The 26,687-nt window shown below is 54.8% G+C and overlaps 1 protein-coding gene across 2 annotated transcripts; it reads right to left on the bottom strand.

Moving 5' to 3' along the window:
• GIPC1 (GIPC PDZ domain containing family member 1) lies at positions 1-26,687 on the bottom strand. Of its 2 annotated transcripts, none has more exons than XM_074979616.1 (7): positions 26,595-26,687; positions 20,382-20,711; positions 19,874-20,059; positions 13,231-13,411; positions 4,511-4,623; positions 4,047-4,128; positions 1-2,817 (listed from the first exon to the last, which is right to left on the bottom strand). In XM_074979616.1, the coding sequence occupies exons 2-7, from the start codon at positions 20,661-20,663 to the stop codon at positions 2,666-2,668; spliced, it is 996 nt and encodes a 331-aa protein (XP_074835717.1). In that variant the 5' UTR covers positions 20,664-20,711; positions 26,595-26,687; the 3' UTR covers positions 1-2,665. The 2 variants fall into 2 exon arrangements, with proteins under 2 accessions (XP_074835717.1, XP_074835718.1); XM_074979617.1 differs by lacking the exon at positions 26,595-26,687 and adding an exon at positions 21,677-21,691.

Genomic DNA, 26,687 nt, shown 5'->3' with positions numbered 1-26,687 from the left:
TAGAGTTGATATATTTTTATGTTAAAGATGTTTTCCAGGTAAAGTACAAAAATAGACCCTGGGAGGAGGGAGGGGGAGGAGCTGCCCCTCGGCAGCAGCTCCCAGGGACTGGGGCCAGGCCCAGGGGCCCAGCTCTCTTCCATCACAGCATCGGGGGGCACAGGGGCCTCGCTTTCTGGGACCCCACCACACCCTGCGCAGCAGGGGGTCGCGCCTCCCCCCCCAGGCGGGCCTTGCACTGGGAAGGCCACCTCCGAGCCCCTTGCATTGCTCACTCGCCTCTGAGCATGAGCCTGGGCCCATGCCCCGGTGCAGGCTTAGTGTCACGGCTACAGTAGGTGCCCTAAGGGCTGGTGAAGGAGCTGGGGGCAGGGAGAGAGGCTGGGGCTCCCTGCCTGGGAACAGGGCCAGGGAGGGTATAAATATTGCAGTAGGTGGAGCTTTACAAACCCTGCGCATCCTCACACCCGCCCTGTGAGGTAGGTCAGTCTGATCCCAAGGAATACGGACAAGACAGAGAGGGAAGGGGACGTGCTCACGAGTAAAGGGGGGTGAGAACAGAACCAGAAGTCCTGGTTCTGCCTCTGTTATAATTCATAGACACGCCCCCGCCCCCACCAAGCAGGACTAGAACCCAGGAGCCCTGAGGCAGCCACCAGCTCCTATGGCTTCTTGGAAGACGCCAAACCAGCGCAGACGGCCCCAGCCCTGGGCGTGGCAGGGGCTTCCCAAGACTAAGGGGAGGTGTTCGGCCCGTGCTGACGTGGGCCGGCGCGGAGAGCACAGTGTTACGACAGGCTCAGCCTGGCAGGGGAAACCCCCCTAAAGGCACCCAGGGCAATTAATCACAGAGTGTAAATGCCAGGAGAGCATTAACCTGCCAGCCTGAGTAGGAGAGCCCCCATCAGGGCCAGGTGGGAAGAGGGGGATGGGACTCCCCTAGCAGAAGGGGGTGGGGGCTGTGAGCAGAACAGGCCTGGGGCTGACAGGGCTGCTCGGGCCGCTCCTTTGTAGTGCTTTTGGCAGGAAGCAGGAGGAGGAGGAGATGGGTGACTTTAACTCTTTCACTGCCCCACACTGCTTTGCCCCAGGTGCAGCAGTTTGGAGTGCAGGCTGCCTGGCCCTCTGAGAGCTAAGGGGTGCTCCCCCCAACTGCCAAGCAGGGGAGCCGAGCCCAGCCTGAGCCCTGGGGCTATTTCACTGCAGCAGGTGGGGCGCGGCCCCAGGAGGGAGCATTTGTGGCAGCAGGTAAACAGAGGAGGGGCCCAGAGCACTGGGGTCCATGGGGAGGGAGCTGGATCATACCCGAGTGCTCAGAGCCCAGCTCTCCGGCTGGGGCTGCGGATGAGGGCTGGGAGAGTAACAGCCGTAGCCCCCAGGAGGAGCGTAGGGAGCTGCCCTCTTCATTCCCACTCTGGCTAATAGCAGAGCCCAGCCTCCTGCTGCACCGGAGGGGAACGGGGACCCCAGCGCTGCTCAGGGCTGCAGAACCATGTCCATAGCCCTTCACGCTGCCTCTCCCACGGCAGGATGGGAGCCAGGGTAAGGGGCCCTGCTCCGGGGGTCTCCCCATTGCAGGGAGGGTACCAGGGGCAGGTCCCCACTCTGACTGGGGACCCAGGGGTGTGGGAGCAGCACTGCAGTGGCGCAGGTCTGCAATGAGGAGGGTCCCTGGTCTATTCCTGAGGCTGGAGCCCTGCGCTGACCCCGTGCCCTGGCCCGGTCCCACCTCACACACAAAGCAGTTCAATCAGCTCCCGCTTTGGAGGTGGAGGGGAGGGGAGCACCCTTAGCTCCCGCCGCCCTCCCCACAGCGCAGGGCTGCACTTCAGGAGGAGGAAGGGTTAAAACACATGGAGGTAGAGGGCAGCACAGCATCAGGTGTCCTCTTGTACCAACAGAGCAGAAGGGCAGGGGCTGGGGTGAGCGCCCAACCCTGGAGCAGGAGTGGGCAGATGGGTGCAGGGACACTGCCCTCCCCAGCCCGCCCACAGCAGCCTGGTGTGGGGGGAGTGGTGCCGACAGGCAGCGGGTGGGTGTACCATATGGGGGGGGACCCCACTCTGCTTACTTACACCCACCTGCGGCCCACAGGCACCTGGGGTTAGGTTAAAGGCAACAGGGCTAGTGCCTGGTAGGAGGCCTCATCCAGTCAGAAGTCCAGCCCAGGGATGCCCCAGCAGCGGGTGATGGTGAGAGGTGCCAGACCCTGCATAGTCCCCACCCTGTCCCAGGTCCTGTGCATCTCCTGGCTGGCCCCCAGAGGAGAAGGGGGGGCTGAAGGAGGCCCTCCCTCACCCCAAATTGGGAGGGAGCACCCCCAAGGGCCTGTCCAGTCCCCCTGACCCTAACACCTTCCCCAGGGGAACACAATGGCTCAGGCTATTGCTCCATAATGCCCAGAAGCTGCCCCCTCTGCTGGGAGCACTGAAGGGGGTGTGGAAAATGAGGCTCTGAGCCCAGCTCTTCCTTGGGGCCAGGTACAGACAGGAAGGGCTACCCCTGGAGAGGTGCACAGGGCCTGGGCAGAGGTGAGGAGCTGGAGTGTGCGCTAGAACTGGGCCCATGGTCCACACCAGGGCAGGGGCCTGGCACTCCCTGAGCCTGCCGCCCTCCTTGCCCTGCCCCGCCCCAGGGTGCAGCAGATCCAGCATCCTGCAGAGTCCTAGCAGCGCCCAACCTTGGCATCCCCAATGGCGCCCCACACGTCAAAGACAAACTCGTCGGGGAAGGCAAAGTCGCCCAGCCGCTCATCCAGCGCCTCAGCGAACTCATCCGGGTTCCGCTTGTCCTTCCCCAGCTCCACCATGGTGGCAGCTACAGACAGGAGAGAGGGAAGAGGTGGTAAGGAGAGAGGAGCATTCGCTGGCATCATGTTACCCCGAGCAGGACCTGCCGGCCCAAGGGCTATCCCACCGCATACACCAACAGTGCCAATGCTTTGTGTATCACCCCAGCACTTCCAGGAGCATTAGACCCCATGAGTCCCAGCACCGCCAGCAGCCACACACTGCTCTAGCCCCAGCCAAGGAGGTCTAGCGCCTGGGAGAGCTGGGAGGACTGACTGGCTCTCTGGGAAGCAGCGGTGGACACAGAATACACTGACAAGCCTATTCCCACTGCCCCTTCCACAATAAGCCGCCAGATGCTGCTCCGTGCTCCTGGGCACCAAAGGGCCCTCTGGAGAGCCCAACTTTCCTCTCAGGGAGACCTCCTCCTCACGAAGGAGAGCCAGTAAGAGCAGGCTCCCAGCTACTCCAGTCCCAGCCTTGCCCAGCAGGGGGCGCTGTGCATGGGGTGGCAGGGAGCTCCCAGCTACTCCAGTCCTAGCCTCGCCCAGCAGAGGGCACTGTGTGCATGGGGTGGCAGGGAGCTCCCAGCTACTCCAGTCCCAGCCTCGCCCAGCAGGGGCGCTGTGTGCAGGGCGGCAGAGAGCTCCCAGCTTCTCCAGTCCCAGCCTGGTCCAGCAGGGGGCGCTGTGTGCAGGGCGGCAGGGAGCTCCCAGCTTCTCCAGTCCCAGCCTGGTCCAGCAGGGGGCGCTGTGTGCAGGGCGGCAGGGAGCTCCCAGCTTCTCCAGTCCCAGCCTGGTCCAGCAGGGGGCGCTGCGCATGGGGTGGCAGGGAGCTCCCAGCTACTCCAGTCCCAGCCTCGCCCAGCAGGGGGTGCTGTGTGCATGGGGTGGCAGGGAGCTCCCAGCTACTCCAGTCCCAGCCTCGCCCAGCAGGGGGTGCTGTGTGCATGGGGTGGCAGGGAGCTCCCAGCTACTCCAGTCCCAGCCTCGCCCAGCAGGGGCGCTGTGTGCAGGGCGGCAGAGAGCTCCCAGCTTCTCCAGTCCCAGCCTGGTCCAGCAGGGGGCGCTGTGTGCAGGGCGGCAGGGAGCTCCCAGCTTCTCCAGTCCCAGCCTCGCCCAGCAGGGGGCGCTGCGCATGGGGTGGCGGGGAGCTCCCAGCTCCCAAGTTGCCCAGCAAGGATTCTTGAGAACACCACAGCCCTTCCCTGATGCCCTGATCTGGGCTGACTTGGCAGCGGCTCGGCAGGAGACTCACCCAGTTCCGTGTCGCGGATGCCCATGTAGCTCTCCAGCAGGTCATCCACCTTCTCAATGGCCCTCTCCTCAAAGGCAGACAGCTGTGGGAAGGGGCAGGAGAGCTGAGCAGGAGAGACAAAAATACAGTCCCACCCCCACAGGCCACGAACCCAGGGGAAGAGAGGGGCCCTTTAACGCCTCCCCCGATCCTGGGTAGAGGGCGTTGGGCCAGAACAGGGCTGCAGGGCAGGATGGAGAGGCAGCAGTGGACTGCAGCAGCAGCCCCAGAAGTAGATGCAGTGTAAGGATTGTGTGTTGGTGGGGGAACACTGACACACACAGGGACAGCTGAGACCTCAGCTCCTTTCTCATGCTGCCCTGGCTCCCCACCCCTAGCCCCCTCTGTACAGAGGTCAGGGCCCAAGCTAGCATTCAAAGGCTCCCAAGGGCTGGTGGGGGAAGCTCCCTGGGCCTGGCACATACCTGCTCTTCTACGGTGGCCGGCCCCTTGGCCCGCAGCCGGAGGGTCCCTCTGCCAGTGCCCAGCTGGGAGCTACTGCTGTGCTTGCTCCCTGCAGCCCGCTGGCTGATCATATCTGAAACACAGCAAGGGGATGGCACACTGAGACCCAGCAGGACGCGGTGGGCAGGAGCCGCCAGCAGGCTGGCCTCGCAGCCCAGAATCCCAGCTGCCAGCCCAGGCAAAACAGCACATTTCAAGTGGGGTCCAGGATCAGCCACCGCCTTGGCGCAACAGGCCGTGTGCATGGGGGAGGCAGCCAGGGTTGGGGTAGTGTGTTGTGCTGATGCCGCAATCCCAGCTCACCATGTGGGGAGCCCAAGGCTGGGATACATGGGACTGCGGGTCAGGAGTGAGGGGTCTGGCAGAACTAAGTGGGGAGCCCAGAGCTAACCTGCCAAGGTGAAGATGCAGCATGTTGAGATTCAGGGCTGTACGCAGCAACATCCACCCCAGAAAGCTCCAAGCTGCCTCCTCACCCTCATTTGCCCCACGCAGACCCATGCAACTCAACTGCACCAGTTTAACAAGATGGGCACATTGAGAGCCACACGGGGACTAGAGATGCTGGGGGTGGGCAGGGAGGGAAACTCTGGGAGCTGGGGGACAGTGCAAGAACCCCCCTTAGATAAGGCAGAACAGCCCTTGGATGGTCACTTTCCTTACTCCACAGCAGAGAGATGTGTCTGGCTCTGGTATGACTGAGTATCTGGGGTCTGGCTGGCTCGCTCCTCTGCATGGATCCTCCTACCTCCTGCTCTGCCCCACACAGAGTGAGATAGGGCTGGCCCCCCTGGGGAAGGACAGCTGTGCTGCAAGGGAATGAGCAGAGATCTGGGACTGTTCCATCTCAGCAGCTCCATCTGCAGTGCATGGCCCTGGACTCCGGCAGCCCTGGTAGCTCCTGCCCACAGTGGGTCTCTCGTCATCTCATCTATTTCAATGCATTGCTCCAGGCAGCGCCTTTATCTCTAGCTCCCCAACCCCGAGACTGGAGCTAGCAGCCAGGAAGGTCTCATAACATGAAATCTGCACGGCTTGCACCTCCACTGGGAAAAAGCCCCAAAACCCTTCTGTCCTGGGGGGACCCGAACTGCCTTCAGAGAGCAGCGTTCGAAGTCCAGCTGGCAGGGCCCTGCGGCCAGAGCAGAGGATTGAAACACGAGAGTGTCTACCAGAAGCAAAGGGAGTCAGGACTCCTGGATTCTCTCCCTTGGTCTGGGAAGGGAGTGGGGTCCCGTGGGGAAAGCAGGGGGCTGGGAGTCACACTGCCAGGCTCACGAACACCATGGCCCTCCCTCTGCACTGACGAGCGAGCAGAACACTAGGCGCTGAGCACAAAGGTCGAGGAACTCCAGGTTAAACCGGTCTCTGACCATTGCCCCTCTCACCCACCTCCCCAGTGCTCAATGCATGGTCCTGGCTCGGCGCGAGGTGGAGAGGACATCTCCCCTCTTCTCCTGAGGAAGCTGTACTCTGCTGGAGGGAGGCTTGCAAAAAACAAACAGAGATAAGAAAGTTCACACAGGAGCTCGTGGAGGAGACTGGACAGCCGGGGCCAGGAGAGAGCATTCCCAGAGCCTGCTGCAACAGTCCAAGGACAAGCGCCGAGCCCTTTGTGCGCCACCACCAGAAGGAGCAATGCATGCTGGGAACAGTCAATGCAACCCGATTCTGTTGCTGTCAAGTTCCAGCTGTGTATCTCCACAGAGTGCAGAGAATCGGCTGCCTCGATACATCACACCCCTCATCTGACCCCTGTGGTGCTGAACCACTCCGGGGACCCAGGCTGAGTAACCACTCTGGGGCCTTCGCCTGGAGCGCAGCGGTGAAGCAGCCGCCCCGCTGTGCCCCACAGGTGGCCGCAGGCCCGTGATGCTGTCCAGCACGCAGAGGGTCCCTTTTGCGCAGGAGACACCAGACCGAAGAGCTAACCTCTCTCAGGGACAACTAAGGCTTCCAGTCCACGGGAGCTGGGCTCCCCACTCCCCAGACAGAAAACTAGGCACAGGGACAAGCAGCCACCACACAAGCCTGATGGACGTCTCAGGCCCCTGACTGGACAAGACCTGGGCTCAGACCAGGCCTCGCTGTCCCACGGGTGAGGCTAGTTCTTGTCAGCAGCCGTGTGGGATCCCACTAGCGACTCTCCTTCAGCACATGATCACTTTCTTCTGGCTTTGGGCGGCCTGGAATTCCTCGGGGAAGCCTTGCTCCAGGCTGCAGCAGCTCCCACGCCTGCAGGAACCTCTCTTCCCAGTGCACTGCCAGAGTGCAGCATTTTCCAGCACAGCCCCGTCCCCTTGTGAGGATACAGGGCACTTTCCTCTCCCCACGGGACAGGGCAGCTGCAGCAGCATCCATTAAAACCCTCATGGGGCGACTGCCCAGCAACAGCGTTTCTGAAAGATGTTCCCTACTCAGGCCAGTCTGAACAGCAGCTGTGGTGCCCAGGGGACCAGCTGCCTGCCAAGGGGTAACATCCTGTGATGGGCATCTGCAGCCTCCGGAACCGGACACACAGAACCACAGCCAGCCGGCCTCACTGGCGTTTCCCACAGCCCAATGGAGTAAAAATAATCTGGGAAGATGCCGTCCAATCTGCCACGTTCCCATTTCCGGCATACAGCGGAGGGGTCCCCTGAGCCCATTCCCTAAAAGCCCACGCCAGAGCCAGATGGCAGCAGGAGCGCAACATTAAAGATAGAGCCGTGTGTTGCTCAGTCCTCGCTATGCTACCTTTCCTACCAGCCCCTGCATCCACCGCTTCCTGCGAGCCCCAGTCTTCTTTCTGCTCTTCAGTGACATCCCACAGCCCAGCTGCAGTGCCCAGGAGGTGCACCAAAGCTTGGGGGGGTGCAGAGGAGGGAAGCACCAGTTTCTGGCTTGCTAGAGCTGGACAGAGGTGGGGGGTGAAGGCCGTGGCTAGCGTCCTGACTGCATAGAAGCACGGATGTTGGGACAGGTGGCGGGCACAAATTAGCCAAGAGGGAACTCCACTCCCAGGGTACAGGAGGCTCCTTCTCATTTTAGGCTCTTCAGAGGCTGCATCTCTTGTAGTTTATGCTTCAGAAATAGGAGATGCCACCTTGGATGTGCAGAGCCAGAGGGTGAAGGACAGCAGCAGGGGCTGGGGGTACCCAGCTCACCGCGGCAGCGCTGGGCCCAGGCCTCCTGGGCTGTACGACACGCAGCCGTACGGACCCCCCTCCTCCCACCTCATTGCTCCATCCCAGTACAGCAGCTGGCCACCTGCTGCAGCACCCCGACTGATTTCTGCAATACATTCCATTTCATGCTGCGCTCCTGTTCCCCAGGGGCTGCCCCCACACAGCTGCCTGGGCACAGCTCTTACACCCTTTCCGCCTCCCACCCACACGCACACCCTGCGGCCAGTGGCAGAAGGGACGTGAACTCCTCATTCCAAACCCCAGTAAGGGCTGGCTCCTGCTACCTGGCCCTCAGCTGCTGCAGCCAAGGGCCAGGAAGAAGCTGGTGAGCCCAATGCTCCCACCAAAGTGGGCGGTTGGGAGACTGGCAATGGTTAGAGTCCTCATTAAAGGTCAACGAGGAACATGCTCCTGTCTCAGGCTGCCTGCAGACTCAGGCAGACAGCTGTGCTACCGGGCAGCTGACTTTGCTCCTCCCACTCCACGTTTCAAGACAAGATTCTGCAGCAGACTGGAAGCCAGATGCCTCTACAGGTGTCCTGCTGCCAGGACACGCAGGGGAAGCTGCTTATTCACCCGCCCATGGCCAGGAGAGCGGGGGAAGCAGAGACCAGCAGGCTCCTGCTCTAGAGGCGGACGTATCCCTCGTTCGGTGGGGACGGCAGAATGTTCTGGAGTTGCTTCTTCACCTCCCGGCCTCAGCGAGGTGGGAACAGCCGGGAGAGCACACCCCTCCCGTGCCCAGCATGTTTAGCTGCAGGAGGGGGAGGGGCTCTGAACTCAGCCACGAACATGTCTGGGCTGGAGCTGCAATCCAGGGCTGGCACTCCAGGCGGGCACCCACCCTGCAGCGTGTGCGTCTCCTGCACAGACGCCAGGCTGAAGCCCTGAGAGCCAAGCCGCCGCCTGTGGGGAAAGACAGCTCCAGACGCTGCTTCTCCATAGCCCAGCTAAACATGTGCTGCGCAGGCCGGCTCCAGACAGACCAGACCACCAAGCAAGAGGCTTCTGGCCCCCTCTACATGAGGGCCACAGATGATGCAAAAAGCCATTAGCCCAGAGCTGTGCACCCCCTAGGTGCCTGCACAGGCCGTCCCAGCAAACCTAAGCCCTGAGCAGCCCACTGTGGGGAGAATGAATTCCATTACCCCCCCAGGAAGGTTGGCTTCCTTATACCCGGAGGCTGGGGCAGGGCGCCAGGGAGGGGCCGTCATTATGCGGGACTATTCAGATCTTTCCCCTCACCCAGTACCCACACGCACATCCATTCCCTCCAGCAGGCACAGCGACTCACTGATCTAGGAGCCGTAGGCAGAGGCATCACCAGCCGCTGTGCTGCTGCAGCTGTGCTGGGTCAGCCTGCCTCAGCCCCCACCAGGGCCCTCCCAGAGCAGAGAACAGCACTGAACAAGGCAGGCCTGGCCCCAGCACAGAAGCCCAGTTGTTCTGCCTTTGCTGGTAGAGGGGAGGGGGTTCCAGGTGTTCCCGGCACTGGTGTTTGAGGCTTCCTGTCATCCCCTCAAAGCTGGGGGGGGTGGCGGTATGGAACTGGGAATGCAGAGGCGCTCCCCTGCCTTTGCGGGAAGGTCGGCTCCTTTCGGACAGGCAGCGGCTGGGGTCTGGCCTCTGCTCTGGAGCTGGCAGCCAAGAGAAAACAGCCTTTCCATTCATGGCACCGCTCAGCAGTGGGCACGAGAGGGCCCCAGGCCTGCTAAGGAGGGGAGGGGAGGGCACATCCCACCAAGATTTCTGTGCTGGCGCAGCGCAGCGACCGCATGAGCTGCAGGTGGCCACGTGACCAATGCTATCCAGGAAGCGCAGGGGCACAGGCACAGCTGTGGGGGTGGGGAAGAGCGCATGGGTGGAGGCTGGGAGGTGCCAGCAGAGCTGTGTGGAGGGGAGGCAGGGCCGGAGCAGTGGTGGGGCGGAGGGGAGGAGTCTGAGTACTGGCAGAGCTCTGGGTGAGGGGCCGGACCGGGGCTGGGGTTTTGTGATGGGAGGTGAGAGCAGCGGGGGGTGTGGTGAGGGGCAGCGGCGGGGCTGTTGGAGCTGGGGGAGCACAGGGCTGGAGAACCCAGGGGGTCCATAGGGAACAGCAGGGATCTGTGGGAAGGTGGTAGGAGGTGCCACAGAGGAGGGACTGGCGCTGGCCTGCCACCTGCACGTTAGTCTCACTCAAGAGCACAGAGCCATGGCCGTGACTAGTGTCTCTGCAGCTGGGCTGCGGTACTGGGGGATCCAGGCCTGGTACAGAGTCCAGCAGGTGGATGTTGCTCTGGTTTCTACAGGAGGTGGGGACTGAACGGGGCCATCACAGGATGAACCAGTTCTCTCTCTCCCCCCTGCTTTAAACAGGGGAGAAGAGGCTGCTTGGGCCGGGCAACTGCTCATCTTGGGTCCTCGGCTAGAGCCCACAAGCTGGCCCAGGGCCTTGCGGTAGAGAAGAGGTTCCAAAAGCAGTGAGGGGGACAGGGCAGGGGTAGAAGGGTGCATTCAGGAGGCCACCTCAGGGAGAAGGAACAGTAATCAATGCTGCACCATCCCTCAGGCCAGGCTGATGGAACACAGAACATCCTGCCTGCTCCGAGAATCGGGCACGTCCTGCATACAGCTTGTAACACTACCAGAGCTGCCTTCCCTTCCTCACCAGCCTCTCTGACAGACAGAGCCAGAGAGGAAAAGCCTGGCTGCTGCTGGCAGCTGGCAGAGCTCTGCCAGCATTCTGGGAGAACAGTACAGAGCTTGTCCTCCCTTAGCCCTGCTGTGGAAGGCCCAGTTCACCCTGGAAGGTGGGGCAAGTTCGGAGGCCGGATCCAACTACCAATGAGCTCTGAGTCCAGGCAGCAGGACACAGGTTTGGCAGGAATACGTTTAGCGTCACATTCTCAGGTGTGAACAACAAGAAGTCCTGGGGCACCTTATAGGCTAACAGATTTTTTGAGCACAAGCTTTCGTGGGCAGAGACCCGCTTCGTCAGCTGCATCGGGTTTCACGGTCTTCGCCCAGACAAGCTTATGCTCAAAAATATCTGTTCGTCCACAAGGTGCCCCAGGACTTCTCATTGTTTTTGTGGACACAGACTAACACAGTGACCCCTTTGATAAGTCTCAGGTTGCCCACCACCCAACCGGCAGCTGGCTTCGCTAAAGCAGACAGCGCTTTGGCACTGGTCTCCCTCCTGCACGGCCGACCAGATGAACCCAGTGTTTGCACGCAGCCAGCACCACAGAGTTGCCACTCGTCTGCATGAAATCTACTGGTGGGAGGGCCCCCAAAGTGCCAGAGCTGAACAGATGCAGCTGGTACCCGGGAGGGGAGAAGAGCAGGACCGTGGCTGAGTCCAGGAACCAGGGACGTGTGTGCAGGCCAAGCAGTATAAGCCAAGGAGGAAACAACGAAGTGGAAAGTGACCTCCCTTCCCTGATCAGAGGCCAGTGAGTCACTCAGGGAGGAAGGGATGAGTGGTGGCTGGCTGGCCTTGCTGATGAACAAGCTGGGACACCAGCAGCAGAGAACATGATGTGACGGAGTGAGGATGCCTGGGTACTATCTCTGGCACAGGGAGGGTGTGTCACCTTATGGTTAAAGCTGGCAAACAGGGACTTCTGGGTTCTACTCCCACAATGCCACTGGCTTGCTGTGTGATCCGTGGGGAGATGAAGGTAGCAACACTCACTCACCCTAGGGCTCAGTGCATTGTTCAAAATGCACCTGGTGAGCCTCAGCTGGAAGATGCTACCAGCAGTCAAAGAACCTGGATTCGAGGACTCTCTGAGAAGGACGCAGAGACAGCAGAGGGCAAGAGGGAAGCTGCTCAGAACAGAGGAGACAGGGCTGGAAAATCACCACCCCTGCAGTGTGTTTGGGAGCCCCGACAAGGCCAGCATGACCAGTGCTACGTAACTAGCAGAGGGTGTGGCCAGTGCAACCTGAAACTAAGACGTCTCCCCTGGCCTTCAGCACCATCCTGGGGACTTGCTTTCCCCCTGGCTGCACCCCAAGCCCAGCAGAAAGCCCCATACACTGAGGCATCAGTATGGAGGCTATACAGGGCCCATTAGCTTCTTCGCCTTGCCACTGGCTGGGCCTCAAATGCGCCAGTTGGCTTAGAGGAGCTCGGAAAACAGGGAGCACAGACCCCTTCCCTCAAGCCACCAGAGACGCACTGGGTGGGGCAGAGATCTGCAAGGCACAGCCAGTCTCCCCCACTTGTCTTGTGGGCAGCTCCCGGCCGTGAAGACTCCTCTCGCCACTGGTTCCCGAGCAGCGTTTGCAGATCCCTGGCAGGACAACCTGCCCCCAAGTCCCAGCAGAGAGGGTCAGCGTCATGGGCTGGCTGCCTGGAGGCCGACGTGCAGTTTTTGTAGCTATAGGAATCTCCAGACACCCCCCACCCCAGCCTTGCATGACAGAAGCTTCCCTCTCCCGATGCAAGGAAGTCTTCCCTGCAGTAACACGGCTTGTGATGCCCAACCCCCAGCCGGCAAGAGGCAAACGCAGCCCTACCCTGAAACTAAGCAACAGAACAGCCTCACCTCCCTGCCAGCCTTACAGGCCGAATGGCTAGGAGCGGCTATGAGGCTACACTGCCACCTGCCGGCTACCATGCAGCAGGACGCGTCACTCAACCACCGAGTTAAGCGGGTCTCATGCTTTCTGGGCTCAGAACACGTGTGAATGTTGATGGCCTGTCATGATCCAACAGACGGGGCAGGGTGGCCCTGACGGAGGTTGCAGAGCCTGCCTTGCTCTCACCTTGCAGCAGCAGCTCCAGAGGGGCCAGACCAGATGGACCCCCTGGGACCAGAGCTACCCTGTGTCACCAGAAAGTTTCACAAGGCCGCATGGACTGGGCAACTCTGACCCAAAGCCCCTTCCTGCCCTCCTCCCCTTTGCCGGCTAAATGGGACAGAAGGTAATTGCCGTAACGCCCACCACACCCAGCAGGGCTTGGATCTCTGGGCCTAGGTGGAAAGGGCTCTCAGATAAGCACTGAATGCATCTCCTCACTGAAGGGGGAAGGACAGAACATGCGAAACAACGCCAAGCACATTCTGTACGGGACCTTGGAGGCGGAGGGTGGCAGCATACAGCAGCAGCAGGCCACTGACAAACATAAGAACGGCCATTACTGGGTCAGACCAAAGGTCCATCTAGCCCAGCATCCTGTCTGTCGACAGTGGCCAGTGCCAGGTGCCCCAGAGGGGGCAGACCGAAGACAACGAGCAAGCAACTTGTCTCCTGCCATCCATCTCAAGCTGCCCCCTACTGCCGTGCCTCCCCTGCACAGGAGGAAGTTGCGTTGAGAAAGAGGAAGGAGCTTTTGAGACCTGTTTCATCCTCACTGTTGTAGCTGCCAACCAGGGGAGTCAGTTATTTACTTAACTGTGAGCCAATGACACCTGCCCCATGAGCTCCTAGGCCCACCACAGCCAGTTTGAGATTGTCGATAGTCCTCAGGTCCCAACTATCCCCAGCCCTGTCCCTATTAAGCTACCCAGTGCCTCACTCACCGAATGCCTTCCGGGGCTCTGTAAGCTTCAGTGTGAACGTGCGGCCTTTGGGCAAGTCCTTGAGCATCTTGGCAACCTCATAGTGCCGGCAGCCAATGAGGCTCTGCCCGTTGATGGACTCAATCATGTCGCCCACACTGATGACCTGGATCCGGTCTATGACGCTTCCTTCCTTGATCCTCTGCAAGCAAGAGACAGGAAGGTTCTCAACCTAGATTGCAGGTGCTGGGGCAGTTCAAGTGGCAGTTGTCTCCCTCCAGCTTCCGGAGGGCAACAGATTCTCACCAGAGAGCCTGAACAGCAGCACTTCCTCTGCTCTCATGCCATTCGACTCAGAGGGCCCCACAGGGCTTTGTGTTCAGCACTGCTGCCCAGAAGCCCGTAAGATAGGTCGGTTGAGACTGAAGCACAGACATCTCCAGGGTTGCAAGGCAAGTGAGCGGCAGAGCAGGGGACAGAAGCCATGAATCCTGGCTACCATTATGTCACAGAACCTTCCCTTTGTTTTTAGTCTCATGCACATATTTTTGCCCAGCAGAAGCTCAGTCCTTCCTTAGCATATTAATGACTCAGACACAAGGGATCAGGACTCGCTGAAGTTTATAAAATATCAACAGCATAAAATCCAGACCAATAATATATAAATACTTGGTGCTTTAGATGGGCAAGTTTCACAAAGTTGAACACAACAACAAGCTACTTCAGATAAAAAGAAGAAGATGGAGGGTATTTAAGAACATTACTAGATGCCCCAAAAGCCATAAATTGAGGAAGAAGAATGTAATGGTTAAAAATGACCTGGTTGAGTGGGGAAGTGCAAGCAGCTATAAAAAGAAAGACATAATATAATATATAGACTAAAGGTGATACAAGTCAGAAGGATAGGAACAGTAGAAAATTGAAAAGGGAAGCAAAAAGACTCAAGGAGAATCTATCATCAGCAGAATTAAGGACAATAAGAAGTAGAATTATTTTTGTTCCTAATATAACAATGGTATTTGTCTATTACTAAGTGGAAATGATATCAATGAAGAAAAGGGATAAGAGAATGTAAGTATTTAAGTTCTGTATTTGGGGAAAAATAGATGATATATGGGTCTGAATACAATAACACTCTTTCCACATGAGTCAACAGTGTGATGCTGTTGCAAAGAAAGCAAACATGATTCTGGGATGCATTAACAGGTGTGTCGTGAACAAGACACGAGAAGTCATTCTTCCACTCTACTTTGTGCTGGTTAGGCCTCAGCTGAAGTATTGTGTCCAGTTCTGGGCACCGCAGTTCAAGAAAGATGTGGAGAAACTAGAAAGGGTCCAGAAAAGAGCAACGAGAATGATTAAAGGTCTAGAGAATGTGATCTATGAAGAAAGGCTGAAAGAGTTGGGCTTGTTTAGTTTGGAAAAGAGAAGATTGAGGGGGAGACATGATAGTGGTTTTCAGGTATCTAAAAGGGTGTCATAAGGAGGAGGGAGAAAACTTGTTCTTCTTGGCTTCTGAGGACAGAACAAGAAGCAATGGACTTACACTGCAGCAAGGGAGGTTTAGGTTGGACATTAGGAAAAAGTTCCTAACTGTCAGGGTGATCAAACAGTGGAATAAATTGCTAAGGGAGGTTGTGGAATCTCCATCGCTGGAGATATTTAAGAACAGGTTAGATCGATGTCTATCAGGGATGGTTTAGACAGTACTTGGTCCTGCCATTGGGGCAGTGGGCTGGACTCGATGGCCTCTCGAGGTCCCTTCCAGTCCTAGTGTCTATGATTCATTACACTAGTATCTCAGGAGAATGTTAAAAAAGCAGCTACTAATGTCAGACATTTTTAACATCAGCAGGTCAGACAACTTGCATTCAAAAATTTTAAAAGCGTTGCTGACAAGCTCACTGAATTCTTAATTTTAATTTTCAGTAAGGTCTGGAACACTGGAAAAATTTCAGAATACAGGGTGATGGGGGATATGCAGTTCTATGCCCTGACATGTGACGTTGCCCACAGGCAATATAGGATTTGCTTAATAAAGAATTAAAAGACGGCAATATACTTGCTGACAGTCAGTTCACGGAACGTAGATTTTGTTATGAGATTGCAAGTTTGGTCGATAAAGGTCACACTGCCGACGTGATGTACTGAGATGTGTGAGGTATCGGACAGGGTACCCCACGACATTTTGGGTGAAAAGCCAGAATGCCATGAAATGAACACAGCATGCATTAAACAGACTGAAAGCTGGCTAGCTGATGGGTCTGAGAGTGTAAGTGTAAATGGGGAGATCAGCAAATAGGTATGTATCTAGTAAGGCTCCCCAGGCCCTATATTGCTGAACATTTTTAGAAGAAAACAAGAACACAGAAAACTGGGGAATGGTCCCTAGCACAGTGAGCTGGCTCACTTGATAGACTGGGCTCAAGCAAACAATGTGTATTTTAGTGGGTCTAAATGGATATATCTAGAAACAAAAATAAAAAGTAGCCCATACTTACACAACAGGTGCACTCTATCCTAGGAAACTCAGCACTTCTGAAAAAGATATGGGGAACAAGGTAGATAATCAATGAACCACGAGCTCCCTGTGCCAAGTTGTGGCCAAGAGGGCTAAGGTGGGTCATGTGATGCATAAACAAGGCAATCTTGTTTAGGAGAGAAGGATTAATTTACCATGGTCTTTGGTGATGGTGCAACCCTCTGCTGTCTGCAATTCAAGAAAGATGCTGAATAATTGGAGAAGGGCCAGGGAAAGGCCATGAAGATGATTACAAAACCTGCCTTACAGCAACAGACTCTAGGAAATCAATCTATTTAATGTAACAAAGATAGGCTTACTCGGTGACTTGATTACCTACATTTTTCCAGTACCACACTATCTCCAGATCTGAAGATGTGGGTCTGCTCCTCAAAAGCACATCACCTAAATTGTTAAAGTGCTACATGGCTGCTGTTTGGTTTTACCAACTTCGAGACAAACATTTGATCATGGGCTTTTCAGTCTAGCAGCGAAAGGTCTAACACGACCCAAAGGCTAGGCTAATTTAGACCTGAAATAAAGGTTAAATTTGTAACAGTGAAGGCATTTGATTTCCTAAGGATCTCAGGGGATTTGCCATCACTGAGCATTTTAAAGTAATGCTGGAGGTTTCTCTAAAGGATCTGCTCTGGAGATTATTTCAGGGCAGTTCTCTGGCCTGTGTTATGCAGGAGGACACACTGGATCACCAAGGTCCCTTCTGGCCCTGGAATCTGGGAATCACACAGCCCAAGGCCTCCCACTAGCAAAATGACACCATGAGACAAAAGCTGATGGCATTAGGAGGTATGATGATTGACAGTCCTACGGGACAGCTGGCACTGCTGCAGGGTCTACACATCTTGTGTATTAATTTATTCATCACTCGCGATCCCTTGAGGGGATTTAATGAGGCCCCCTTGTACATCTCTCCCTGAAGCAAACACAGAGCACCGTCTACACAGGAGTCACTTAATCCCTTGCTGACATGCAGTCACATATAGGGTTGATCACTGCAGCTGCTTAACAGCTGTACCGCACTGCCACACAGTGATTTAGACTCTGGCATGAGCGTTTCTTAAGGAATGCCATCAGCAGAGAATTAGCAGATGTGCCACAGCACCAGGGGATCTTCTGTAAGATTGCAAAGAGGATTTGTGCTCTGATATCACAACCCTGCTCTGTTATTTCAATCAGATCCACTAGTTCAGGCCTCTCATTTACTTGTGAGTTTAGAGTCTGACCAGGGAGGTCACTATCACTGTGCTATGGGGTCACATAGGGGTCTCTTTGCTCTTCACCTCTGAGGGAACCAGCATAGCTATTTGCATTTGGGAAAGCTACCTGGAACACAGAGCTTGTGAGAAAGTGACGAGGCAGAAGAAAAGACTGGGGTAGCCACAGGTAGGAAGGGAGAGGTATATTGGTCTCATAGCTCCAAGTGAGAAGGGGGATGGAAAGCAGGAAGAGCTGTAAGTTGAGTAAAAGAGGCTATCAGAGGCCAAAAACATCTTTTAAAAACTGGGAGTTACAGTGTACTAAAGAAAAGAAAATAAAAGCTCTCAGGTCAAGTGCAAAACTATAATTAGGCAGGTCAAAAGTGAATTTGAAGAGCAATGAGGTCACAAAAACAGCAAAAATTATTTTAAGTACCTCAGAAGCAGGAAGCCTGCAAACAATCAGTGGGGTCACTGGACAACTGAGATATTAAAGGAGCATTCAAAGGCAAAGCCATTGCAGAAAAGCTAAATTAATTTTTGCATCAGTCTTAACCACAGAAAATTAGATGGGGATTCCCACACCTGAACTACTCTCTTCTTAGGGGAAAAATCTGAGCCATTACAGGTCAGTTAGCCCAACTTCACTACCAGGCAAACTGATTGAAAACAGAGTAACAAAGACTACAAGGATGAACAAGATACATGGTGGGGAGGGAACAGCCAACACAGCTTTTGTAAAGGAAAATTATGCCTCACCAATATATTAGAATTCCTTGAGGGCACAATAAGCATATGGACCAGTGATCCAGTAGATATAGTATAGGTTGGCTTTTGGGAAGCCTAGAGGTCTTTTGCAGTCCATGTCAAAGGCTCTTAAGCAAAGTAAACAGCCATGAGTTTAGACAGAAGGTCCTCTCATGGATCTGTAACTGGTTAAAAGATAGGAAACAAAAGATACAAATAAATGGTCATTCTTGACAGTGGAAAGAGGTCCCGCAAAGGTCTGAACTGTACAAAAAAGTCAAGTGATCTGGAAAAAGGACTGAACCCTGCAGTGGCAAAATCAGCAGATGATCACTGTCTTGAATAATTTGGTAAGTCCAAAGCTGACTACAAAGAGTTAAAAGCTGGGTGACTGGGCAAGAGAAAGACAGATGAAAGTCACTGTTGATAAATGCAAAGTAATACACGCTGCAAAAAACAGAATTCTAACTACACATACAAAATTATGGGGTCTAAATTAGCTGTTAGCGCTCATGAAAGAGATCTTGGCATCATGGTGGATAGTTCTCTCCAAACATCTGCTCAGTGTACAGCAGCAGCCAAAAAAGCTAAAAAGAACATTAGGAGAATCCATTAGGAAAGGGACAGGAAATAAGACCGGAACTATCATAATGCCACTATATGAATCTACAGTATGCCCACACCTTGAACACTGGGTGTAGCTCCGGTCACCCTATCTCAAAGAAGATATATTAGAACCAGGAAAGTTACAGAAGGCAACAAAAATTATTAGGGGGAATAGCACAGCTTCCCTATGAGAAGAGATTAGAAAGACTAGGACTGGTCAGAAAAGAGACAGCTAGGAGAGGGTATGAGAGAGGTCTACGAAACCATGTGCAATGTGGAGAATCAGAACAGGGAAGCGTAATTCACCCCTTTTCATAGTACGAGAACTAGAGGCCATCTCTGGTCTCTCTAATTTTTCCCCCCGGAGCAGAATTAATTTGTGATGTGCTACACAGAACTTTCCTATTGGTGCACATAAAATTGATGTGCTGGGAGTGGGGCCAATGGGTTGAGTGTGGGAGGGGGCTCTGTGCTGGGGCTGGAGGTTGGGGTGCAAGACAGAGGGCTTCAGTGGCTCATGGCTAGGACAGAAGGCTGGAGTGTAAATGCCCTGGTTGAGGATGCAGGCTCTGGGGTGGGACTGGGGGTACAGGAAGGGGCTTAAGGATGGAGGTGCAGGAGGAGGTACAGGCTCTTGACTGGGGTTGTGGACTTTGGGGTGGGGCTAGGAACTAGAGCTTTGAGGTGCAGGAGAATTCTCAGGGCTGGTGGCTCAAGATGAGGCAGAAGGTTGGGACTTTGGCTTACCTGTGCGCTTCCCTGCTGGGACTAGCAAGGAGAGGCCCCTTTCCCATGGCTGCGGCAGCATCAGGTCTTGGGAAGAGAGATCTCTCCTGGCTACAGCCCTGAGCCCCTGTGGGGAGCTTGATGAAAAGCTGCGAGGATGTGCTGCTTGGGGAGAACATGGGGTGCATCACCCAATGAAATTAATAGGCAGCAGGTTTAAAATAAAGTTGAGACAGAGCTGCGCTGTGGAACTCATTGCCAGGGGATGCTGTGCAGTCCAAAAATAAGCAGATCGATTAAAACAAACAAAATGTTCAAGAAAGATAGGTCCATCTACGGCCACTAGTCAAGATGGTCAGGGGAGCAACCCATGCTCTGGGTGCCCCTAAACTTCTGACTGCCAGAAGCTGGGACTGATGATGACAGGATGGATCGCTTGAAATTGCCCTATTCTGTTTGGTCCCTGTGAAGCGTCTGGCAGTGGCCACAGCTGGAAGACAGGGTACTGGGCTGGAGAGACCAGTGGTCTGATCCAGTATGACTGCTTGCATGGTTCTGAGAGTGTCTCAGCGTCCAGGAGTTCCATGAGACCAAGTTCATTGCTAGGATTTCTACACACTCCCCCCTCCTCCTGGGAACCCCATAACATGTCTGGTACTCGAGGGCTCATGTGGCTGCTCTCGGGGGCTGGAGAGTCAGGAAGGGAAGGAGCAAGGCAAGACATCAGCATGTGTGTCTGGGAACAGCGCTCCTCCTTTCAGAGCTTGCACCCCAACACAGCTCAATGAGCCAGTGACAGGGCCTTGTGGACACTCGGAGGGTGTGAGCAGAGCTCAGTCATCTGTACCTTAATGAACGCGTAGCCAGCCCCATTGTCGGTGATGGTCAGGCCCAGGGCTTCCTCAGACTTGAAGACCTCCACCTCCTTCCTCTGGCCCTTTGTGTGTGCAAAGATGAAGTCCTCCAGGCCGATCTGGCCACCCAGCAACTTGTCCATGTCCACTTTGTGGGTGTTCAAAGTGCAGAACATCACCTAGGAGAGGGGAAGATAGATACAGACTGAGGGACCCTGGAACCAGTGATTTCCCCATTCTGCATCTCTGCTGCGAAGGCCTCAGATCCCCAAGGTTAGGGCAGTGTTCTATCACTAGCTTCTCTGTGCTCAGCCTAGTTGGGCATAGATCTCAGGGGCACATAGCCACCGAGTGCAGATTCAGACACCTGCAAAAAGCCAAGGGCACAGCACAGCCCAACACTAGGTGCTGGTCCGCATTGCCAGAGAAGGCACCAGCGTACCAGGTCCAGGGGATTCTCTCTTAGCTCCCCATCCTGTAGCCCAGCTGCTCAGTACCTACCTCAGCTGGTGGGATCTTGAAAGCCTCTGCAATTTTGCTGTACAGCTCCTTGACATTGGTGAAACCCTCAATCCTGCCAGTGGGGCTGCCATGGGCCAGCTGAGTGTGGAACACCAATCGAGGGCGGAGGCTGGCAGGGGGCGGTGGCAAGCCAGGCTGCAGGGCTGCCACACTGCCACCACTGCCCACCTCCACCCCACTTAAGCTGCCACGGATAGGCTCAGCCTCCTCATTTTCCACCAGTGGAGGGGCCTTCTTCCGGCGGCCTAGTCCAAGTGGCATGAGGGAGGTGGGCCAGACAGCAGAGTATGGGTCACTAACAGGAGAGACCTGCAGGAAGCAAAGGGGAAAGACTGTAGGAAACTGGAAGAGGAATCAGCTACAAACACTAAGCAATCCTGGCTGAGTGGCGTGTCAGAATGGGACATGGGCTATGGGCTATGCCCCTCTAGGTTATCAGCTCCAACCCAGCCGCAGGGCAGAGGGAGTGGTCTGGGATACGTAGCATTTCTGTTCTTAGGAATTAGCTCCAATCCAGCCCCAAATCATGGGAGGGAGCGTGTGACAAGGCTTATTTTAATTCTGATTTAGCTGCACAGTTTTCGTCACCTTTAAAATGAACCAGAATAATATAAAAAAGGTGAGTGACAGCTTTGGAAGCTGTCTCCTTCCCTAAGTCCTACTGTACAGCCCCAGACCAGCGCTTGCCTGCTGGAAGCGGCAGTCCAGTGGCAGCTCCTGCCAGACTGCCGTGCACCGCTCTAAATTATGGAGAAAGAAGCCATAGGTATTTCTAGCCTGCTTGGAAAATACATTCAGTAAAAAGCTCTCTAATGAGTAAACATCAGGTGATGTCAGGCTTAGCAGTGGCCCTGCACCTCCCCTACGCTACTCACCTCAGGGAAGCACCATTTCTGATACCAAAGCCCCTCCAGTGGCACTGGGCCCTATGCATTCTTACTGCGGAAGCGGGTGAAGGTATGAGGTGTGGAGAGAGAACAGAAAGTACAATCCTGCCTCCCTCCCCAGTCCATTCCCTTAGGGCTGAGCTACTGGGGAGGCAGGTAACGCCCCCCAGGCCTCACCCAGGTAAGGATTTTAAAATCAGTGTAGCTGCCACCTGGAAACAAAGTAAAACTCGCTAGCCCTGCTGGGGAGCAGAGACTCCAACAGAGTACTGCAGAAAGAACTGATGGCGGGGAAACGCCAGCCCTCCTGCCTCTCAGACAAAGGAAAATCCATGCCAGGCCCATGGAGCTCTCTTCACTGTCCCCAAGCAGGACACGCATACTGACCCTGACACTCCAGGCACGCTCCCCAAGGAAGCAGGATTCCAGAGGGGCTCAGGAGGATTCAGGATCCTGGCACTGCTGGCTAGGAATATCTTGACCCCTGAAGCAAAGGCATGGAGGAGGAAGGGGCAGCCTTGGCGGGAGTCCTCCCAGCCTAGGAGTCTCAGCCGTCTCTGTTCTGGAATGAGGGTGGAGCACACCCTGGCAGGCTGATTCAGAGCAGAGAAACTGGCTACAGGGCGTTTCTCACAGGGTGTAATGGTAGAGGAACTCAGCCAAGCCTCGTCAGTGATTACTTCACGTCGGAAACCTGCTTAGGCCAATGGATCCCCAGCACCACCCAGGACAGAAAGGCACCACCAGAACCACCACTAACAACCCCCTCATCCAGCACAGAACCCGCAGCTCCTAGCAGCATGGCCCAAGAGAAAATTCAGCTCATGCTGCAGAATTCCTCTGTATCCCTATTCTCACCCTAGCTGCACAGCTCACTCAGGACTCCTTACCCCCTATTCTGTGCCCACATCTGTCTTTCCCCCTACTCCTTTTTTCCCTGTGCTTTCTAGTGTCACATCTAGCTCTCTGCTTCCTGTCTCACCATGTCTACTGCTCTCGCAGAGCCAGAACTTACCCTGGGCCTCTCTGTCCCAGGAAACCAGGACTTAGGATGGGCATAGTTCTCCACTTCCTGGTGCTAAACCACACACCTTTGGGGATCTTGGGACCTAGATGAAACCTGCTCCCAGTGATTCAGGCTCAGCACTGTACACCTGCCTTACCATGACTAGGCCTTCTATAATTAACTCATTCATACTGTTCTACAGAGCAGCAAACAAAAAAAGGCAGGAGGAAAAGTTCTTACAGGACCCAAGTGGCCAGATAAAACTTGTGAATAGGGGGTCAATTTAGCTTCAGAATATTCCACACCAATCAGTTCAGCACAGCTACCTCTTTATGCTTAACTCGCCCACCTACCAGAACTGACACATCTCTTTTTACGGAGACATAAACTCCAGTTGTGGTGCAGGCCAATAGAAGTGCCAGAGTTTCCTTCTACAGCAGTTCCTAGTCCTGCCTTTGCATTTAGGGAGGAACCAGAGTTTTGTTTGCACATACCTTGACCAGCTTTCAAAAGACTAATACCATAAAGACATTATCTTCCAGACACTTGTTTTATTTGTGTGCATACAGAATGAGCAGCTGAACAGCTACAGTAAACTCTTTCATATCCGGCAACCCCGGAACCAAGAGGTTGTCAGATAGTCCAAGTTGCTGCTTAAAAGAGAGGCGGCTGGGGATCCCTGGCAGGAGGGCAGGGAACCTGAACAGCTCTGCGGCTGGGAGCTGGCTGGGGTGTGAAGGCCCGTCAGCGGCTCCAGCCCCAGGGCTCCAGGAACTACAGAAGCCCTGAGGCTGGGGGAATTCCACCAGCAATCCCAAGGCTGGGAGTGGGCCCGGGGCAAGCCAACAGCCCCAATGCGCATGGAGAACTCTGCTGGGGTGGAGGGAGCTCTGCCAGCAGCCCCATGGCCAGACAGTGGAGCTCTGCCAGAGCCAGGAGAACTGTGGCAGCGTGGGGGCTGAGAGCTGGCAGCTCCATCTCTGAGTCTGGGACATGATGGTGGTTAATTGAGGGTTTGGGTAGAATGAATGCCGGATAAGAGGGAGTTTACTGCATTATGCTGCACTGCGGGGGGTGGTGGTGGTGAATTTTCAGCAGAGGGTGAAGTTATTTCCTTCTAGCTTGCAGACACATTTGTTAAGTAAATGTAGAATTACCAAGGAGCATTTGGAACTTTAGGGCAAAGTTGTTTAAAAAAAAAAAAATCCAGATGTGTGAAAACGGCTGGAAATACCTGGGGTCGGGGGGCACATAGTACCAGGTGGAAAGAGATAAATGACAGCTGCCCATTAAAGTGGTGGTTTCCTGTCCCAGGAACTTGTGACCCCACTACAGTGACAGAGCTGGTGGCTGGGGTCTACAGGCACCAGAAGGGATGAGAAAAAATAAGGATTCTTAAATTTGCAAGTAAAAGAAGGGCAACACGTGCACGTTTCAATGTCCTGACTGACCTTGTGGCCAAAGCACACACGTGGGACTCAGGAGATTTCACTTCAGATTTTGAGTTCCACGCTACCTCGTTAACGTGCTGGGCACATCACTTTCCCTTCACAAACATCTCCAACAAATGGTGCCTCAGTTCCCCCTTTTAACCTATGGGGAGCAATATGCCTCTAATTCCCAAGGAGACTTAATTTAACACAAACTGAAAATTCCAGGATTTAAAAGGCAAAGTGACACCTGATTTTGCTCAGGACAAGGGAGGGAATTCTGAGCACTCATCAGAAACTAGGCAATGCTGTTCAGTCAAGTGTATTGAACTTTCACTAAGCTCTTTTCCCCAAGGCTAAACTACAAACGTTGCTAACGCCAGCAGTCCCTAATGCCTTCTTGTTGCACAGAAAAAGCTAATATTACCCCAGCCTGGCCGACAAGAGATTATAACATGATCCGACAGAGCCAGAATGGCGGAGAAAGGGAAGGAGCAGCACCTACCCTTAGCATTGCCTACCTTTCTCAAGGAGCTGGGATTTAATTTGGGGGATAACTCAGCGATTTACCATACACAGCTGAGAGGCTGCTATGTGCTTCCCCAACTTGCTAGGCACTCCTGGTTGTTGGCCTCATTTGAAGGCTGATTAACACGGGGAATCATTATTTCTTTTGTTTCATAGCATATGCATGTCTTCATTTTGTTGCCTTCATGCCCAAGGTCACACTTCGAGCGGAAATATAAGAACGGCCACACCAGGTCAGACCAAAGGTCCATCTATCCCAGTATCATGTCTTCCAAAAGTGGCCAATATCAGGTGCCCCAGAGGAATGAACAGAACAGGTAACCATCAAGTGATCCAGCCCATCACCCATTTCCAGCTTCTGACAGAGACAAGGGACACCATTCCTACCCATTTTGGGTAAAAGCCATTGATGGACGTAACCTCCATGAATTTATCTAGCTCTTTTTTGAACCCTGTTAAAATTTTGGCCTTCACAACATCCTTTGGCGAGGAGTTCCACAGGTTGACCATGTGTTCTATGAAGAAATACTTCCTTTTGTTTTAAACCTGCTACCTGTTACTTTCATTTGGTGACACGTAGTTCTTGTGCTATGGGAATAAGTAAATAACTTTCTCCTCAAATAGTTAAGAGGGTGATGTTAATTCCAGTTGACGCACTACGTGGCAGAGATGACATTTGCCAAACTCACACCCTCTGCCTTTAGTAGATGGGAAAAGGTAAGAGGAGGAACGGGCTAAAAGACGTTAAATAGACAAGAAACAAAGAAGAATTTCCAGTAGATTTTGCACAGCAAACTTCGAACTTAAATCAAAACCTTTTGATCTTTCACACAGGCAAAAAAAAAAAAACAAAAACAAAAACAAAAACACACCCAAACCACACCCAAGCCTAATTTATAGATTGCTGCCTCCTCTCCCTAGTTCAGCACGTCCATTTGGCAATTCTATGCTGTCATCTCCATAGTAGAACCTCTGAGCAGCACAGTACTAAGTGTTTCAGACTTACATCAGTTCATCCTCATTCATCCCAGGAGGCACATCAGTTCTTTACCCCTATTTCCCAGACAGGTAAACTGAGTACAATTAAGACTGTTTGGTCACAAAGGCAGTTGATAATGGCACTGAGAATGTAACCAGGAGTCCTGGCACCCAGTTTCCTGTTTTAACTGTAGAACTGTACTTGAAGACCAAGACCAGCACCTCAAATATGCACTGAAACCTACACAGTTGCAATGCTGGGGCCCAGGTGCATTTGCACAAAAGAAAGAAGCCTCTTATAGTGGTTACGGGGGGGACTGAGAGCCAGGTACTATTGCCAGTCCCACCACTTTATAGCCTTGAGTGAGTCTCACAGGTACCATGAGCTTCCACTCTTCCCCAAGGCTCTCTGCAGCATAAACCCCCAAAAGGGCATCCCCACCTTTACGTGTCACCAGTGTACCACACACACCCCTTCAAGAGCACTCCACCTTCTGCACAGAGCTTGACCCCCCTCAAAAGCATGCCAGCTGGAATCCTATTGTCTACTACAGCATCCACTTGGGGACACGTACCCTCCATAGAGATGCACAACCCCTCCCCTTCCTTTGAAAGCTGAGACTACCTGTCTCTTTCAACAGAGTTGAATACTTGTCTCTTCTGACCCTCCTGCTCCCATTCTCCAGCCAAGGCAGACCCCCAGTTCCCACCTATCCACTCAAGAGAACCTCTCTCTGCTTCCAATCCCCTGCACCCCACAGAGCTGGACTCCCACTCCTCTTTCCTCTGCCCTGCCCCCCCGCCAGTGAAAGGCACCTCCCTCACTCCCGCCTCAGAGATGAACTACCACTCTCACCCCCTCACCCAAAGGCACCTCCTCCTGCTCCCTCCTGAGCTAGACACCCCACTCCGCCCCACCCAAAGGCACCCCCCGGGCACCCCACTCCCATCCCCCCAAGGCACCTCCCCCTGCTCCCCCCACGCTAGACACCCCACTCCCACCCAAAGGCACCCCCGCTCTCCCTCAGCTGGACATCCTACTCCCCCCCAGCTAGACATCATCCTCCCACCCACCCAAAGGCACCCCCCGCTCGACACCCCGCTCTCATCCCCCCCCCGGCACCTCCCCCTGCTTCCCCCGAGCTAGACACCCCGCTCCCACCCCCAACCCCCATCCCAAGGCGCCTCCCCACCCCCCGCAGAGCTGGATCCTCCCCGTCTCTCATTCCCCACACCACCGAAAGGCACCTCCCCCACCCCCGCCTCACAGCTGGACCCCCGTTCCCATCCCACCCCACCCCACTCCCACTCCCACTCCCACTCCCACTCCCACTCCCACTCCCACTCCAACGCCCCGGCTCACCCCGGCCACCTCCCCACAGAGCTGGTTCCGTCCCTCCAGCAAACTCCGGCCGGGCACAGCCGGGGCCTGTCGCTCGGGGATGCGGAGGGAGGG

This window comes from Carettochelys insculpta, chromosome 29, assembly GCF_033958435.1.
Source record: "Carettochelys insculpta isolate YL-2023 chromosome 29, ASM3395843v1, whole genome shotgun sequence".
Lineage (NCBI taxonomy): Eukaryota > Metazoa > Chordata > Testudines > Carettochelyidae > Carettochelys > Carettochelys insculpta.
Note: the sequence above shows the minus strand (reverse complement) of the source record. Positions and strands in the feature narration are given on the sequence as shown.